The sequence below is a fragment of the Vipera ursinii genome, assembly GCF_947247035.1.
Source record: "Vipera ursinii genome assembly, chromosome: 1".
NCBI classification, from domain to species: domain Eukaryota; kingdom Metazoa; phylum Chordata; class Lepidosauria; order Squamata; family Viperidae; genus Vipera; species Vipera ursinii.
In genome coordinates this window covers 305,676,850-305,696,070 of record NC_139512.1, presented here as the reverse complement: position 1 = coordinate 305,696,070, position 19,221 = coordinate 305,676,850, and the positions used below count along the sequence as shown (strand labels likewise).

Below are 19,221 nucleotides of genomic sequence, written 5' to 3'. Positions count from 1 at the left end.
GGAAATTTGAGGTCTTTTCAGCAACAATATTTCTTAAAGTACTTTTAATCTACAGTTCTCTAATTTCATGAATAATGCCGTATAGACAACTAACACTGCAGTCTTCTACAGGTTAACCTTGGTCCTAAGGGCCCACCACCTTTCCTGGGAGCTCCCATAATGACATCCCCAGCAGTTGGGCCTTTGCCACCTCCTATTCGATTTGGACCACCACCCCGCCTGCCCTATGGACCTCGGCCTATTCCTTTAGGTATGGACTGTATTGTACATTGTGCTTTTTTTCAGATTATTTAGCTTTATTGCTAAATAACTTTCGCATCAGAGTTTGCTAAAAATGCACTTTAAAAGAAATTCCGTTTTTAGTATTCCAAGAAATGTTATTTTGTAAAGAATATGAAGTTGTGTTATATATGGAACCTGCAAGGATTGGATGAGAATAGTAATACCAATTTTGAGTGTTATAGGCTTCCTTGATGGCATGTTCAGTCTTGTACTAAGTATAATTGATTTTTAGACAAAAAAAAAAAGGAAAATGCTTGGAAGCGTCAAAAGGCTATAAAGAGCCCCGATTCTTTATCCTTACAACCCAGAAATCTTTTGCAGCCTATTTTGAATATTTATGTGTGGGCGTAAAGATTAGAAGCGTGCTTTCCTAAAATGAAAAGGATGACAAATAATAACTTGATTTTGAACCACCCAGTTTCTTTTTTTTTCTTCCCCCCCCTCCTTTCAGTTCGTGGAGCTCCTCCACCGCCACCTATTCCTAGAGATTATCCACCTGGTCCTCCATTTGGAATGCGAGATTTTCCTCCTGTTCCACTGCCACATCCTGAACAGAGATATATCCGTGGGCCAGCTCCTTTCCAGCCACCTCTCCCCAGAGATTATCCTCTAGGTCCACGACTACCTCCACAAGGTTTAAGGGATTATTCTCCTCCTGTTAGAGACTTGCCACCTACAAGGCCCAGTGACTACCGAGAAAGCCCTCCGTGTTCTCAGTCTCCATCTAGCTCACAAGACTCTGCACATCTTCCCGAACAGAAACCATGACTTCAGATTTCTGGACTGATTTTGATCACGTTTCATGTGGTGAGGATTTCAGTGGCTTCAGCAGGACTCTTCCTTCTAAATTTGGTTTCAGCGTAGCTTTTTTCTTTTCTTTTCTTTTCTTTTTTTTGCAAAAAAAAAAATAATTTCTATAGTAATGTGCATTTTGATAAATCTTTAAATCGGACTTGTTCATCCTCTTTGGATGTACTTAGAATGTTTCTGTGATAAGCCTGAAGCCTGCTTTTACAGCTGTGAGCAATTCGCAGCTCTCCACGTGCAATATATAAGAAATACCTGTATAGTTAGTTTTTAAATAATGTAACCTATGTAAATGATGTTGTTAAATGATTTAAAATTATAATCTGAACATTTCCTGTGGAAACAGCTTCAGTAAGAAATGCTACCATTCATATATAGCCTACAGTCACTGTAGACAAATGGTTTACATAAAGAGAGATTCCAACTCATACTTTTTAAAGCATCTGGAATAAAAGTACCAGAAGAAACCTACATGCTATATTGGAAGGACAAATCTACTAATAAAGCAAGATTCTTTTTTTGCTATATACAAAATTATTTTAATGTCTTAACAAGTTGAAAGTAGTTATGAAGAGTAAGTATCCCAGAGTAAACATTGTTCCAATTCAGTGGATTCTGTACTAAGAAAGAATCAAGGTTAAATATACATGACAGAATCCTCTGCTGCTTTAGGAAACACTAAATCAAATATATACAAAGTCTGTTAATTTCAGCATAATTTACAGTGAATTGTAGCAATTAGTTTGTTGTTTTGTCCCAGCTAAAGGCTCAGGTAGAATTATGTCATTATTTTTATACGAAATAACCGGGCAATTTATTTTAAATAATTATTGAATCAAAGGATGCTAGAAACTGTTTTCTAACTTAATACTTTTTCATTATATCTGTCTTTAAAAATTCCTATCCCGTTGTGTAAGGGCAGATGTATTTTCTAGGAGTAGTATTGAATTATGCAGTTTTCTTGAAAGTAGGAGGGTGGATAGAATGACAAAGTGTGAAAGATAAGACAATCTTCATTTCACAAAACCTCTGAATCAAACCCTTTCTGTTTGTATGCTTATTTTGATTTATACACACATCTACGTATAATGATGCATATACATATGTGCCTGCATACATATACATATTCTACTTATATCTACTCATAATACTATTTCCAGATTGTATCAGTAGAAAAGATAGCCTAACTACAATTCAAAAACTAATTGTAAGTCCACCTATTCAGTGATAAAGCCTACAGCGGAGAAATTAAGAGCTAAATGTTGTTGGAGGCTTGGAACAGAGCCTAAAGTATACGTGCCTTTCTCTCAACCCACAACTGCCAAGACAAGTGATGGTTTATAGACAGTAAGCCAAGGAATGCCAATTGTTAGTCCTTATAGAATTACGGTGTGGGATTTTCAGCCTAAGAAAGACTAAACCATGATTGGAAGATTAAGCAGAAGTTCAACAGACATTATTTACCTTGAAACAAAACTTTCACTTCCTTTTTATGAAATGGTAATTGAGTGTATCGAATAAGTGGTAATCTTGAAAGGGCCCTTCTAGAACAGAGCATCTCTCTCCCTTGAATATAGATATTCTTCCCTATAACTTAAGAGTGATGACTTTTGAAAGATTTCTTAGAACTTCCTAATTTAATAGAAAGGCTTGATTATTTTGTAAGGTGGCCTTTTATCTTTGGAAATGCATTATTACTATTGCAGGCAGTTCGAGATTTTGAAATAAATATGGGATGAAATAGCTATGCAAATTTTCATATACATGTCTTTGAGTCAGGAGTATCAGAAGAATGAAACACTTAAATGTTTTTTCTTTCCTGACAGCATCTTCTCCCCCTCTCCTGCCTCTTTTTAGATTTGGTTTCATATTTTTCTTTCATACGTAGAGGAGGACACAATAGGATAAGGTATTCTTGATTTGATATTAGAATATTCAGGGAAAGTGACCACATAAAGTTGGGGAGAGTTGATTTTAAGAGAAACAAATGCTGGTGTATAATTGTGTATCTCTAACTCAGAAATCAATGGAAAAAGAACTTGAGACAAGTGCTAATGCCAGAGAAGGCCATTAGCACATCTGGTACAACATTTGAGAAATTCACAAGGCCAAACTGAAGGCCATCGACCTTCTATCATATTGGCTACAAATCAGGATGTTGAGCATACTGTTTGTGGTTTAAGAAATAATATACGGCCATTAGTGTTGTAGCCCTCATGATCCTTCATGAGATTATGCAATCCCCCTTTAAAACCATTGAAATTACCTGCAATTATTGATTTGTGCTTGAAATTGTAAGCCGCCCTGAGTCTTTGGAGAAGGGCGGGATATAAATGGGATTTTTTAAAAAAAATTACCATAACTATAACGAGGGAATTTCACAGTTTACAGAGTGTGGAAAAAATGTTTTATGCCATTTCTGAATTTCCTTCAATTTAGTTTCATTGGATGTCTTTGAGTTCTAGCATTGTTAGAGAAACAAGCTTGTCTCTCCACACTATGCAGTGTTTCTCAACCTTGACAACTTTAAAATGTATGGGCTTCCTTAGCCAGTAACATCTGAGCATCTCAAAGTTGCCAAGGTTCAAAAATTCTGGGAGTTGAAGTCCACGCATCTTAAAGTTTCCAGGGTTGAGAAACTATTGACCCTCCCTATGTCTTCCCTTTGTTCCAAGTGAAAAAGTCTTGCACTCTACAGTCTACCCTTGTGGGGAGTTGCTGTAGTTCCCTAACTACTACTTTGTATACTTCATTTTGTAACAAAAGTTTTATACAAAAATGTGGTTTCACCATAGATATTTTTAAGGGCATCATTATATTTGCAAGTTTTAATTACAATTTTATTTTACTTTTTTTTTCAATTTCCTTTTAATTCAAAGTATAGATTTTTTAAAGCAGCAGCTGCCAATTAAACTGGCGTTTTCGTCTACTGGTAGCTGTTCACTGTAACTCCAGGATTCTTTCCCTGGTCTGGGCTCTGCTACCTGAGATCTTTCAAATGCATAATTGCAAATGAAGGTTAGTGGTACATAACTTTGCTTTTACTATTTTGAAGCTCATTTGCCCAATTTGGAGGTCTTTTAGTGCTTTTTACAATCCATTTTTGATTGTACCATCCTGAATAGCTGATACCATCAACAAATGTGCCCACTTCACTGATAAGCCTCAACTCCATTTCATCTCTATATAAACTGAGGTTGAATACTTAATGTCACAGAGCCCCCAAACAAACCAGAATAAAAGCACTAAAAGTACAGTAAAATAAAAGAACATGAACACAGAGTAGAAGCAAGATACCGTAAAATCAGGTAAGATTGATACAGAACTTCAAAATTACAGAATACTCTGTTCTACACAGAATAGCCCCAAATCAATCCAGAATTCATTTGCTATTAGCAAAGCACACATTTTGAAGGCTGCAACTGCAAACTTAGCAATGGCTTATTTTATCTGGGGTCTTTGTTTTCCAGAAGGTCATTTATTGCAAATTCTGCTCATCCAGAAAATTACTAACAATGAAAGACACTAAGAATTCATTATGCATATCTGTACAGAAGTCATAAGAAGTTAACACATGGCCCACAGATGCGGTATTTCCAGATAGGCAGGGGCAAGTCCTTGGGTTTTCTGAAAGTTGTCCTTCAATGTAGTTGTTGGCGGGATATCAAAGAGCCTCAATTATAATCTGGTTAAAATGTTGATCTGATTGAAAGTAAAGTTTACTATCCCTCAACTGCATTCTATGTAGTGCTTTGTATTCAATTGCAATTCTCTTTATCTTTTTGTCTAATAACAGCCATAGCCTGTTTTTGTCCCAGCAACAATAGTGCCTCTGTCATAAAACCAGTTTCAGAACTGTCTCCAACGTCTTTTTCTTTTTCAAGATGGAATGAAAGTTTTTCTAGCAAGATCAAAATGTCAAACATTTAAGTTAATGGAGATCATTCTTTTGCCAGTATATGAAAATTCTTAACCACCCTTTTGTCTGAAGCCTCCGTTAGGGATACATATTGCTACTTGGAACAACTTTCATAAGTAATTAAGTTTTTTCTCTTTCACATTTAGTGTAATTGATACCTGGTAACAGACACATAGCACAGTTGAAATGAACCAACTGCCTTTAAGAAAAAGAAAAGGGTGTTGCTGAGCTCTGAGTATTCAACAAAATTTGGTTGTTATGAGCATTTCAATTACCCGTGTATTGCAGCATGAATCCTAATTCAGAAAATGCCTTCTGGAGAACTATATCCAGGAGGGTTGATTATTCAAATTATTGGTAAGAATCAGATCAAGCCAGCGCTTTGATCTAAAGTGATTACTTAGCCTATTGCCATATCTGAGGTAGAGAACAAGTGGACCTCTTCTTGCAACCATTCAACCATTCATTTAGTGATCATTCAGAGTTACAATGGCATTGAAAAAAGTGATTTATGACTTTTAAGTTGAGGTCATTGAGACACCCACATGATCACCTCACTCAACCACATTTTCTGCTTCCTGCATTGTGGTCATTAATCGGAACATAGGGTGCCAAAGTGGTGGGGGAGGCCCTGTGAGGCCTAACACAGGCCCAAACTTGCACTGCAGCACCACCCCAGCTTACATTTATTTTATTTTATTTATTTTAATTCCATTTATATCCCGCCCTTCTCCGAAGACTCAAGGCGGCTTACAAGCTTAGCAGTAGCAGTAGTACATGTGACCTGCCCAGGCCTACCTCACCGAAGCAAGGTGTTGGGCCTGCTTCCTAACTTGCTACATCCAACACCCTCCCGGTCGAGGGGTGGGGGACAGAATAGACAGGAAAAATGCTACTGCATCTCAGTCATAAGGTGGAAAAATTGACAAGTGCCCAATTTTGTTTATGTGACTGGGGGCACTGCAGTGGTCATAACTTCAGGCAGGGGTCTTAAGTCCTTTTATCAAGTACCACGAAACGTTTGTTGAATGAATAGTCATAAGTCAAGGGCTACCTGTATTTTAAGTGGGTGAAATCCAAACACCCTTTCAGAGTTGTGATCAGGGCAAGAGATTGTTCTGCTATTGTTAAACATTGGATTTCTGTCATCTTAAGTCTTTTCACCTTTGTGAAAATGGCCTGTTTATGATGCGAAGGACGTATTTGTTAATACAGTTAGCTAGACAAAAGCTAGCATAATTATATTGTCCATTTTTAAATAAACTAACAATGTGTCTCTAATGGTGGAAAATCACTTTTTGGAAGTTATCTAAAGTTATTTTAGATAAAGGGTCAAATCAATGCGGCCTAGTTTTGCAATAAAATATCTTTAGAATAACCTAAGATTGAGCATGATTGGTTATCACTTCACCATATAATTTTCTAAGCTTTACCATATTAATTTGCTTTGAGAGGTTATCCTTTGTTTTGAAAAGAACTCAACAGAACAGTGATTGAGTCAATCTCTGTCAAATCATTGTGCTATAAAGCCATTGTCAATTCTCAGTGACCACACAAATAGATTACTCTTAGTGAAGTTAGGTAAATGAAGTGTGAGAACTATCAAAAAGATAAAGTCAAAATTAGATATAAATCTTGTAATATTTGGATCTCTTAACATAGCTTTTCATGTGACAGCATTCTAGGATAGCATGGAAAGACAGTAAAATGAAAGTAATCGTTTCCTGTAATCTGCAAATGATCTGCCTCTTTTCCTAGTAATGATTTTTCTTCTTAGTATCAGCTGGCCCTTGTTACAATATTATATTCTTGTGGAGAGTATTTCGTTTGATATGAAATTGATATATCCAATAATTTGTCTGGGTGGAGGCTGTCTAATTTCAAAGGAAGCCTCTGAAATCTACATGCTTTATTGGCCCCTGGTCCTTCTTTGTCAGCCTTCATTCCTAGTGCCAACCAGGTTTCTCTCTTGATACTCCAGTATGCTACCCCTTGCTGGTCTGTCCCAGACTAAATCCCTTTGGATCAGTTCAGGAGAGACTCAGTATTTGCAAGGAATTGACAAAGTAGTAAAATCTCTTGTAATTGCTCCAAAGGACTGCCATTCCCATGATCTCAGAAGAAGAAGAAGAAGGACTTCTAGTTCCAGATCCCCTTCTGATATATTATTCTTTCCTGCCAACTCCAAAGCTAAGGCGGTAAATTATTCTTTTTCCTGTCATCATGAGCAGAGGATTTGTTTATGCCAGACTTGACTTCTTTGGAATATAAGATTGGTAATAAGTTGTTGTTGTTGGTTTTTTGTTTTTTTTTAGTGTTTCCAGTTGGTAATTTGTTTCCTTGCTAGTTTAGGGAGGGCAATAAAGGAGTTAGTCTCTCATCCTCACCAGGATTTTGACATTCATCTCCCTCCCTTTTCAGAGAATGTTTGCTTAAAATTGGCCTTGATGGAAGGACTTCATGACATTGAGCAGATTTCTGTTCCTCTCTCTAATTTAATCTGTGTCATAGTTACATTTTGTTTTGGATCACAAAATGTTCCTTCTCCTTTCAAGGTAAAAGTGATAAGGTTCCAGTAAAAATAGCCTCAAAAACACTTAATTGGTGTTATATGGAATTCTCTCAATACTTGCAAGGTGGATTTTGTACATTTATTCATTATTCTATCCCCAGAATAATAAGGTAGTAATTATTCTATAATGCCCGTGTCATCAGAGTAAATTTGATATTGTATCAGCTCTCACAGAAAATTTAGTAATCATTTATGTGAACATCATTTTTTCTCTTAATGTTGATCCTTGAGTTGCCCTGACATCAAATTTGTTCTTACTGCTTGACATTGGGTTTTGCTGATTATAACTTCTTGTTATAGAAATGGCTAGTACATATTAGTAGGTAAAAGTAAAATGTCGAGGCTATAATGTTGCTATCTTATTCTACTACGTTAAAAGGAGTCAGAATTCAATGTTTTTCTTTCTTTTTTCCCGTTTCCCCTACACCTTTTTTCTCCTTTTTCCTCCTGCATTTTCCCATTTTAATTTTTTTTATTTTATATCTTGATAGACTTAATAAAATTATTAAAAATATTCATTCTTATTGCTTAAAGAGTGGAATGGAGCAAGATTCTTTGGGGCTTCATTTCCCTTTTGAATTTATTTTGTTCTTTCTCTATTATGTCCAGTTTAATTGAAGATTTTTTTTCTTTCTACAGTATATCGTCAGCCAAATTCTTTTTCTAAACCAGTTTGGTTAGCTTCGATGTTCTGTGCCTTTTGTGGCCTCTGAACAGTTATGTGTAAACCAATTAAAAACTTGTTTTCATTTTTTGTTATAAACTTTATCCAGTTGGTTAAAAATAGAAAGCACAGTTTGAGCAGCTAAAGGTATTGTTTTAGCTATAAAAGTCTGTTGGTATTTTGTACTCACTCATACTTTCTCTGAATTAGCTTTAAGCCTTATTTTCTGATCTGTGGTTGTTGTTGGAAATAGTTTTCTCCCCTGGCATCTAAATTTAGTTTATACTTCTAATAAGGTTAATTGCTTATATCTGTTATTTAATGGTAGTAAATAAAAAGCATTCTGAGAACAAAATGAGCTTTGGATGTCAGCAGGTTGTCAATTTTCAGTTGTTTTGACAGTCTGTCCTATGATTTGTACAGAGCATATCCTGTCTTGTTTTTTTTAGACTACTTTATTTTCATCTCTGGATTATCTCCTTTTGAATCAGGTCTGAGAACAGCAGAGGTTGTACATCCATTGTTTTCATAGCAAGGTGATATAAATTCTCATTTAACATGTTGGGTTAGATCAGAATTAAGACAGTATTCTGCTCCTTCAGTCCTCTGGATGATCAAATTAATGAATTTAAATGATTTTTTCTATACAAATTAATGATTCCAGAACCAGAACCATTTTTCTGGGGAACTCACTTTGAACATCTCACCAATGCAAGGATTGCCCATTTCTGCTCATTTTCTGTTTTTAACAGTTGCCAATCTATGCAACCACCCCTCTTTTTCTTCCATGGTTCCTGAGTTTGCAAAGGACTATATCCAAGGCTGTTTTAACAGTCCAAATGTATCATATTTTTAGAATAGTGATCCAGCATGGATCATTGTGTAAGACATTTTCATTCTTTTTCATCAAAGACATGTCCCATGTTTGCTTATTTTCCTTGTAATAGTATTATCTCTGTGTTAGGGGGAGAGAGCACAGGGGGAGGCTCAGCTAATCTCAATGTACACATGTTGTACTTTGACAATAAAGGTTTATTATTATTATTTATTATTAAATCATTTAGCTGATCATAAAAAGTTCCTAAGAAGTTAGTAGTAACAACACAGTTCCAAAGAAATCCAACAAGATGAAAATAAAAATGAACAGAAAAAGCCAGTGCTGCTGCAAAAAAGTTCGTCAGAGAGGTCATAATGAGGAATATGTATTAAGTAGCCTGGAACTGTAGTTAGTATTTAAAAAAGTAACATGCAACATGAACTGACATTGAAAGGATACTAAAAACAGCGGCAAATGGCTTCTTCAGAAAGATTAAAAATAAAGATTCACTTGCTCAATGAAGATGACCTAATACAAAAGCGCTATTGCCAATTTTTTATTTTGGCTCATTCTTCCTCAAGAACAAACTACACATCCCACAAAGCAAATGCAAAAAGTAGGTTGAAGGGACATAATGGAAGCCTGAGATAAAGAAACATGGTATTTGAATTTTGATATCTGTCCAGATTGCACTTTAGAATACTGAAGGAGCTTGCTGATAGTTTGGCCAAATTATCATGTATTTGAGAAATACTGGAGACCATGTGAAGGTCACAGCCTAGGGAGGGCAAATGCCCTTGGAACTACAGTACAGGGTAATTAATCTGCCATTTCTCCCCAGTAAAGCTATAGTAGCTGATTTTAAAAAGTGATTAACATGTTATTGCCTTGAAAAAATGTCAACAGATTACTGACCAGATCATTTAAAAAAAAATAATCTCACTTCCTTAATACGATGTGGACATTTTGTAGATAAAATTATCCTGTTTGCAAGGTTCAGTCTCAGGATATTTACTCTTAAAAATGTTATCAGTTACTTGGATGAGAACAGGATGAGAATCCGCATCACATTTGCACACGATACAAATTTGGATAGAATAGCTATGACTATAGAAAAAAATCAAAAAGATCCTGATAAAAATGAAAATAACCAGAAAGTAGAGACCTAATAGAAAAAGCAGTTAGATGGAGAGGTTAGGTTGGAGGATGCTTAGCTAGTATCAATACTCTGGAAAATAATTTGGAATCAATTTCATTTTGGGTAAGTTTTGCTTTATGAAAACAAAGATGATGTGATGGCGGTATCTCATCCTGTTCTATATTCTAGAGTGGCATTTGTAAACTTTGTAAAGTAATGGATTTACCTTATGGGAATACATTTCTGGTGAATGTTAAAAAAAATGAGATAGAGCTGTTTGATGGAAGAACCAGATACTACCATGATGAGTTCAAACAGCAGCAGTATAGTCACTTGTGGGTGCCTTAATTTGGATTCTTGCATGGAACAGATTTGAAATTGATGGTCTAAATCAAGTGTTTCCCAACCTCAGCAAGTTTAAGATTTGTGGGTATCTTAAACTTCCCAATATTGCTGCTAAGCATGCTGACTCAGGAATTCTGGGAGTTGAAGACTATGCTTATTAATCTTGCCAATGGTAGGAAACCTTTGTTTGTAGTAAATGATATATTACTGTTAAGAATCATCAGTCTACTATATTCCAATACACGTAGTTAATTATAACCATGAAAGATACAGCCTTTAAAATGGTGATGTATTAGATATTAATAGCCAGAAATAAGATGCATAATTCATGACATTTGTACATCCCCCTAATATAGATAGCATCTTTAGGCACATAATGTAGTGTAAATTTAGAAACTGGAAGCAGTGTTCAGCTTTTTTCTTAGAGCAATTTAGGATGGATTCATTTCTTTTATAATCACCCAGTTTGTCTTAAAAATAATAATAATAAAGTTAGAAGGGTCCTTGGAAGTCATCTAGTCCAACCCCCTGCTCAGGCAGGAAACCCTATACCATTTCGGACAAATGGCTGTCCAGTCTCTTCTTAAAAACTTCCAGTGTTGGAGCATTCACAGCTTCTGGAAGCAGGTTGTTCCACTGGTTAATTGTTCTAACTGTCAGGAACTTTCTCCTTAGTTCTAGGTTGCTTCTCTCCTTGATTAGTTTCCATCCGTTGCTTCTTGTCCTGCCTTCGGACGCTTTGGAGAATAGCTCGACTCCCTCTTCTCTGTGGCAGCCCCTGAGATATTGGAACATGGCTATCATGTTCCCCATCGTCCTTCTCTTCATTAAACTAGACATACCCAATTTCAGCAACCGTTCCTCATGTTTTAGCCTCCAGTCCCCTAATCATCTTGGTTGCTCTTCTCTGTAATCTAGAGTCTCAACATCTTTTTTACATTGTGGTGACCAAAACTGGATGCAGAATTCCAAGTGTGGCCTTACCAAGGCATTGTAAAGTGGTATTAATACTTCACGTGATCTTGATTCTATTCCTGTTAATGTGTTCTGTACCAGCCTGCTACCAGCCCTGCAGAAAAGGCAGGGACAATCCCTTTTACAAGAAGGCAAGAGGCTGGAACTAAGCCTGCCAAATTTATGGACACAAAAGCAAACAGAATGAGACACGAACCATGAAACAGGAGCTATTCAAGCAGTTGCCTTCAGCAAACCAGCCCTCCCACGCATTCCCCTTTTATACAGTTCAGGGCGTGGCTTCTCTCTGCCTCCTTCCGAGGTGCCCCATTGCCTTCCTCTGTTTACTCCTGATTGACTGCCTCCTGCGTCGGGCGTCCTTGAACAGGGCCAGCTGTGGGTCATCTTCATCCACACTGTCAGGCTCACACAGCTGGGTCTGCGTCATGACCAGGTGGGAGGGGCCTGGCTGAGGGCTCTGTGGAACCTCAATATTATTCTCAGCAAGCTCTTCAACACCCCCCTCCTCCTCTGAGTTGTCCGACTGCCGAACCCACAGGCTGACCCTGAATCACAACATAATGCAGCCTAGCACTGCATTGGCTTTTTGGGCAGCTGCAGCACACACATAAAATTAAACCATTAGTTGCAGCCTATTCCCAACAGTAAAATTCTATAGCCGTTGAAATTATCTGGAACAAGTGTACAGGTAGTCCTTCGGTTATGACCATTCATTCAACTACCGTTCAAAGTTATGATGGAACTGAACTGAATGAATGGCACTTAACTATATGATGGACCCTTGGAGTTCTGGTCATTGCATTGCCCCCATGATCACGATTGTGATCCAGGTTCCTGGCTCATGATTATGATGTTACAGTGAGCCAGGTTCACATGGTCATAATTTCTCACATTCCTGCTGGCTTCCAACAAGCAAAGTCAATGGGAAAGCTAGCAGGAAGTTGGAAGTCAAGGTCACATGAGGTCCTCCCTTTAATGACAACAACCAGGATGACTTGGATTGCCATCGTTAAGCAACATGGTAATGTGACGTTGCACAACTATATGACCAAGTCATTTAGCAATGGCAATTCTGGCCCCAATTGCCGTTGTAAGCTGAGGACCAACTGTAATGCATTTACTAACTTTCAGAACAAATATAATGCACTTATGAAACTGATACAAACAAAATACAGTAGAAGCGTAAAAGTTTTTTTGATACTGGCATATCTTTATTGCTGTATCAGGTTTGGCAGACGGGGATTCCTCAACTGCTTTAATTAAGGGTTCTGATATATCTGTAGAAATCAAGTTACAGAACTGAACTTAATAACCGGCCCATTTATGAAAAACTTGCAACACACTTTGGAACATCTGAATTAAAAATATACATTCCAAAGAAAACTGGGCTTGGATGCAGAGCGTGGCTACTTGATCCACTGCTGTGCAGCATTGATGGTCATTTGTGACCACAAGGTAAATGCATCCATTCTTCCTTCCTCCTGAAAGACAAGTGCTACATACGCAGCTACTATGAATTTATGGCAAGTGGTTCAGTTCACAAAAGTCACTCTTTGTGCAGTGTTTGATGAAGGTGAAGATAAAGTGGCTTCTTGGTCAACAACTGAAGTTTCTTCCTCTTAAAATCAGTGGGTTTTTTGTACCTATAATGATAAAAAGAGTAAATATCAGAATTAATCTTAATGCTGTTTAGGAAGCGACCCCAGATAATTATTTTCTTACTTTAAAGGATTTTGTACAATTTGAAAAGCCAAGTTAAACCAATAGCTAGAACTCTTAATTCTAATTTCTACCACCACAATAATTGTCCCATTTAAATTCAGTGGTACTTGTTTGGTATAAAACTGTCTCTAGAACGACTAATTATTCAGATAATCATTTAATCATTCTTTCATTTTTCTCTCTACTGGTTTTCTTCTAAATTAAGCCAAAGTAGTTAAAGTGGTTTCAGAATCACAAACACATAATCTAATATCTATTCTGAATATTACATTTTGGAGGGGGGGAAAACCCTTCAGATCTTTTAAACATGCACACTTTTATTTGGGTTCAAAGCTAAGATATACCTTAGCCACCATAAAATAATATACAAATGAAGCATTTTGGAAACTTAGCATTTTTCTTTGTATTCAGGAAGAAAATTAATAAAGTACACTATTTCCAAGCATAACTTTCAACCCTAATTTGTATAATAAAGATATGGATGCCTATTTTATGCAAAAGTTTACTTACATTTAGAGATATGCATAGAATTTTTGTTTTTGGACAGTCCATGTCTCAACTAAAACTCAAATTTTGGCTGTACATGGAATAAAACAGAAATGTTTTGTTCTGAATATGGATTGAAATACACAGCTCTGGGGAAATACAACAGCATGTAAGGGATTTTCTTGGCAACGGGACATGTAGATAGCAGCAGCTGGAGTGGAGAGAGAAGGTATGGAGAAGATAGGAGGCAGGTGGATGGACCCATGCAACACTGATGATCAGAGAAGATGATGCATACTCATTGTATCATACTTGCACCATAAAATCATCCCTAATTTGTTTTGCACCAAAGTCTGGGACCACCAAAACATTCCAGATTTTGCTTCTGACTGAACTGAAAGAGTTTAGCAGAAGTTCTGGAATGCATTGTTTGTTGTGGTTCATGCACACACTTACTTACAGTTCTATAACAATTGGTCCAGCTTTAATTTCATCCATCTCCATAAAGGCAAAGCACTTTGTGCTGGTGAACCTTTTCTTGGGTTTATAGTGTTTAAATTCAAAGAAAATAGCTGCACCTGAAAGGTAGAAGAGAGAAAAAAAAATCTGAAACACTCTTCAAATTACATCACTGTACTTCTTTATAGACAACATAGTTAATACAAAATTGTTAGAACTGCCTTGAGGAAAAATGATCCTCATTGAAGATTCTGAACCTTTGCAAAGAACCAACCTAAGAAGTCTGAAGGCACTATCATTTGATCTGCTCCCATTCCAAATCATAAATAACATCTTTAAATTTTTTTGAGTAGTTTGGTTAAGGTAACCAATTTTCCTGGGGATAGCATATCTGCCTCCTATCCAAGTTATTGATCTAAATTATACTTTGTCCTATTGATCACAGTTCAACATGATTTTCAAGTCTTCATGCAACAAACCTTTTGTTAATTTTTCAACATGTTTCTGAATTTCAATGTCCACATTAAAATGAATGTAAGTGTCCTCCTTTCTTGAAGCAACAGGGGTGTCCTGCACAGGTGTAAGATCTATCCCATTGAGATCTGTCCGAGAATAAAATTTAAGCATTAAGTAGGGGGAAAACTGTTGTGACATTTGGTATATTGAACAAGGAGTACTTTGATCTGTTCCCCTAGCGTCATTATATTCATGATCTAAAAGTCTAAGGAAAAGATTGTTTCTTTTTGTAAGCATTCAAACAATATCTTTTTACACAAGATTCTTTACAGGACTGTCACTTCCAAAAACATGGCAGTAATCATGAGTAACCAATACTGAGGTGTGGTTATGGTAAAGTAACTTTACTTATTTGGCCTTCTCAGTGCACATTTTCTGAGAAAGGTGACACATGCTTTCCAAATTAGGTATTAATAGAAAGTTGATCCATATGTCCAGTTTAGGGGAACATTTATTGAGCAGAAACAAAATAGACTTAGGACAACACTAATTTTAACCAAGTGTGATGGAAACCCATCAATACAGATAGCCTTCGACTTACAATGGCAGTTCGGACCAGAATTTCCAACATTAAGCAATGCGGTTGTAAAGTGCAAAGGCATTGCTTAGTAATGACAATCCCTGAAGTCCCAGATCCCATGGTCATTAGGTGAGGCACCTTCCTCCCAGCTTTCCACAAACAAAATCAGGCAGGAAAGGGCACAAGGCTGGCAGACAAAAAAGTGGGTGCTGCCAAGCGGAGAAGGAAATGAGGCACTACTGAGAAGGGTGCACGAGGGTGTGAGGGGTGTGGGGGAGGTAATGCCCAATCAGGCAGGGTACAAGTGGGTATGTGAGAAGTGCCACACAAGTTGAGGAAGGTGCTAAGGGGTACAACGCAGGTGTGGGGACAGTATGTGTGAGACATGGCAGAAGTGTACAAGAGATTTGGTGCAAGCTGAGTGCATGAGAAGCACAGATTGGGGAAGGTGCGCAAGAAGTGCCATGTGGTTGGGAAGGATGTGTGGTTCTAGCATGAGTGCAGAAGGACTGTTGAAGGATACACAGAGTAGCATGGAGAAGATGCACGGAAGGGCTAGGGGAGACTGCACAGGTGGGAGACACTTATCCAGCAACTTCCCCTTTGACTTTCTGGGCAAGCCAGTAGAGAACACTGCCAATGGTGATCACATGATCGCATAGTGCTTGGCAACTGATAAATGCAAATGGGTTGTTAAGCATCCAGATCATGATCACGTGACTGTGGGTGTGCTGGTAACTACTCACCATGACCAACATTAATTCAGCACCACTGTAACAAGGAATGTACTCTAACTGAATGGTAATAGATTGAGGACTAACTGTACCCTTTCACTATCCACCAGAAGTTAATCCATAAAAAATTGTTTTAAATTAGCTGATATGTAAATGGCAAATTAAATTTCAAGAACTCTGTATGCTAAATCAAAATGACTCATTATAAAATTAAGAAAATACAGGAGTTTTCATATGTTAAGACTTGCAAGGAATCAGGATAAGGCAGTTCTGAAAGGCAGCATATTGAAGAGTTTCCGTGGGGGAAAAAGAAATCCAATATGACAAATGTCAACATTTTAAACTCTAAATGCTGATTACCTAGTGGTATATTTTGCCAATTCGGTTCTAGCTAATATTGGATAAAAAAGGATCAAAATTACATGCCTACCCAAATCAATTAAGAAAAATATACCTACCTTTCACACTAACTGTGATATAGGGATCAATGCACTGCCCAGCATCTTTAAGACCAATTTTTTCTATTTTGATAGTTAGTAACGTCATCCCGGGCTCAGATGGTAATCTGGGTAATAAAGTACCTGAGGGAAAAGCAGACCAGAATAACAGTCATTCAGCATACTTTCGTTCTCTCTTGCTATTAATTCTGTCAACAAAAGATAGCTGATACTAACATCGTAAGATAAAATATCTGGCATAATTTATTAATATGACCTGATTTTAAATTACAGCATCTTGGGAAAAGTAGGATCCTTTTCATAGTAGGATCCTTTCAGTTCCTGCACAAATAATTTGTCAACTGTACTCTACGAGCAAATAAACACAGAAACATATGCTTCATGAGGAGACAAGTAGTTAACAGTTCGGATAGAGCCAAAACTAGACATAAGGCTTTTCTTTTTGAATATTAGTCTAAAACCACTTGCTAAATACCAACTTGGGGAGGAATCAAACCCAAATGCAGAATTATTGTCAAAGTCAAAGTCTATAGCACATCAAGATCCAGAGATAAACATTAACTTCCAGATATTTTAGACTTGTGGTTTTTAACTTATGATACATATATTCAGAGGTGAGGCATGGGTGAAGACATTGAAACTTAGTATGTTTAAAATTTACTGTAAAAAATAAATGCAGCAAAATTCTGTTGCCCTTTATTTATTGAAGGAGACATTTGGTGGAACAGTGGGCTAATGCCTCCTTAAGTAACACCAGCTGCCTGCAATTAATGCAGGTTCGCGTCCCACCAGGCTCAAGGTTGACTCAGCCTTCCATCCTTCCGAGGTAGGTAAAATGAGGACCCAGATTGTTGGGGGCAATAAGCTAACTTTGTAAAAATGCCGCTTGGGGGGCCCCCCGAAAGCCCTAATAAGCAGGCATATACATAGAATGAAGGCTATTGCTAAGCACATTGATTTGTGCTTTAGATTGTAAGCCGCCCTGAGTCTTCGGAGAAGGGCGGGATATAAATGGGAATTTAAAAAAAATGATTTTTTTTTATGATGTAACCCAAATTCTTTAGTATCATCACTGCTGGAATATAAGACATAAAAGCCAAAATTGGTCTTCTAGATTATAAGTCTACAATCCACTGCCATTGGCTATGATGGCTGGGGCACTGGGAATGAAAGTCCAAAACACTGCTCACTCTTGAAGTAAACAGTATGTCACATACAGGAGTAATCTGCATAAACTATTATAGTGTATTAAAGTAAGCTTACATTTCTGATAGAAAAAACTTTCTACAATCTTCACACATGCCAACTGATTTTTTAAAAGATGGATTTTCTCCATATCAAAAGCAATTCAGAAACCTGTACAATTTGATTCTGTGCATATAGGATGGACATTCATCGTGTACTATTTATTTGGGGAAAAATAAGAGCTAGATGGCAGATGTTAGCAATGTAACATATTTACAATGTTAAATAATAAAACAACAGCAATATGATTATCTTAATAAACAGCAACTATTAGCATTAGAACATTATCATACCTTCATTGGCTCCTGGATTAGATGAATGATGTAGCACATGGTTACACAATGGAGCCATGCAAGTAGAAGATAAGACAAGACCATGAATGATTAGGCAGCAAAATAATGCAATATGGGATCCGTGAAGAGAAATAGATTGTACAATGAAGTACGTACAATGGAAGTTACACTGTCAGCAAAACAGTCTAGTATCATATGTGTAAGCTATTTCAAACTTCATCTGCACATTTTTAAATGGCATCATCTCAGCACTATAGTATTTCAACCATTAGAAAATTCTATTTATCCACTTTAGTCAGCATACAAATGTCAGGATTGTACCCAATTATTCTCATCTGGAGAACTGAATGATGCGTGTGGGTTCATGGCAAAGTCTACTCATATAATATATGAATATATCCCCAAAACAGGATTTCTTGGGACTTAAGCTTGTGTTGGAAGTTTAGCTGTTTCATACATGACAATGAACATACTGTAGAAAATAGTAACTATCATTTATTGCAATAAAGGGGATTATTGCGCTAAATCTAGTATTGCATAAAAAGACTTTCAACAGAACTAGTATAAAGTTTATCTACTCTTCCTCTTTTAGCTTCATAAGATCTTAAAGATCTCACCAGTTCTCTAGAATACATTTGGTCAGTGGAAAGCCAATTGCAAGGGGTGTTGACCTCCACTAGTGCTGTTTCACTGTTGGACTGATCTATGGCACTTCCGAAAAAACATTTACTGTTGTTCAAAATTGGTCCAATTTTAGTGCTTTCATCTCTGCCCCCCCCCTTCAAGATTTTAAATCGAGTCTGAAAACCTCCAGCTACTGGCTACATATGACCAAAAGAAATATGCAGTTCCAGGCCACATCAGGCTTTTACTTCAAGCCTCTATTTTTTATCAGCAACTGATTGCAAATAACAGTTTTTCCTTTCCAGAGCTTTTATAAAATTGTTAAAATGCACAACTGGGGCTACTTTGAAACCATGATTGTTGCATGGAGTATGTTTTGGGGTAAAGTGGGAGAATTGTAGAAGAAAATCTTTTCACCAATACAGAGCCCCTCTCTTAAAAAAAATCACCCATGCTTTTTTGCCTTATCTATGCAAACATGTAGCCCTGATCAACTTTCTTGCAATCCATTTGGCACTTAAGCCAAATTATCAGAGATCTGTATCCAAAGAGGAAAAAGTACTTTGGAGTGAGTGTAGGGTGCATTCATTGCACCTGTCAGTACCTCTCAGAGAAGCAATGCACATTAGCCATGCTTAAATCATA

At 37.0% G+C, this 19,221-nt stretch overlaps 2 protein-coding genes across 5 annotated transcripts in view; one reads left to right on the top strand and one right to left on the bottom strand.

Moving 5' to 3' along the window:
* MIA3 (MIA SH3 domain ER export factor 3) overlaps positions 1–6,284 on the top strand; it is a 42,299-nt gene extending 36,015 nt beyond the window's left edge. For both annotated transcript variants that reach the window (XM_083355913.1, XM_083355912.1), the window contains exons 27-28: positions 112–250; positions 734–6,284. In XM_083355913.1, the coding sequence (XP_083212039.1) occupies positions 112–250; positions 734–1,050 (456 nt within the window). In that variant the 3' untranslated portion in view covers positions 1,051–6,284. The remainder of the gene's footprint in view (positions 1–111; positions 251–733) is intronic.
* A 6,424-nt stretch (positions 6,285–12,708) lies between these two features.
* The window catches only part of AIDA (axin interactor, dorsalization associated), a 33,640-nt gene continuing 27,127 nt past the window's right edge, over positions 12,709–19,221 (bottom strand). The window contains exons 7-12 of one of the 3 annotated variants that reach the window (XM_083355990.1): positions 17,953–17,964; positions 16,415–16,537; positions 14,666–14,788; positions 14,188–14,305; positions 13,752–13,938; positions 12,709–13,162 (exon numbers count right to left, since the gene is read on the bottom strand). In XM_083355990.1, the coding sequence (XP_083212116.1) occupies positions 13,797–13,938; positions 14,188–14,305; positions 14,666–14,788; positions 16,415–16,537; positions 17,953–17,964 (518 nt within the window). In that variant the 3' untranslated portion in view covers positions 12,709–13,162; positions 13,752–13,796. The remainder of the gene's footprint in view (positions 13,163–13,751; positions 13,939–14,187; positions 14,306–14,665; positions 14,789–16,414; positions 16,538–17,952; positions 17,965–19,221) is intronic. The other 2 variants (XM_083355992.1, XM_083355991.1) reach the window with 2 other exon arrangements.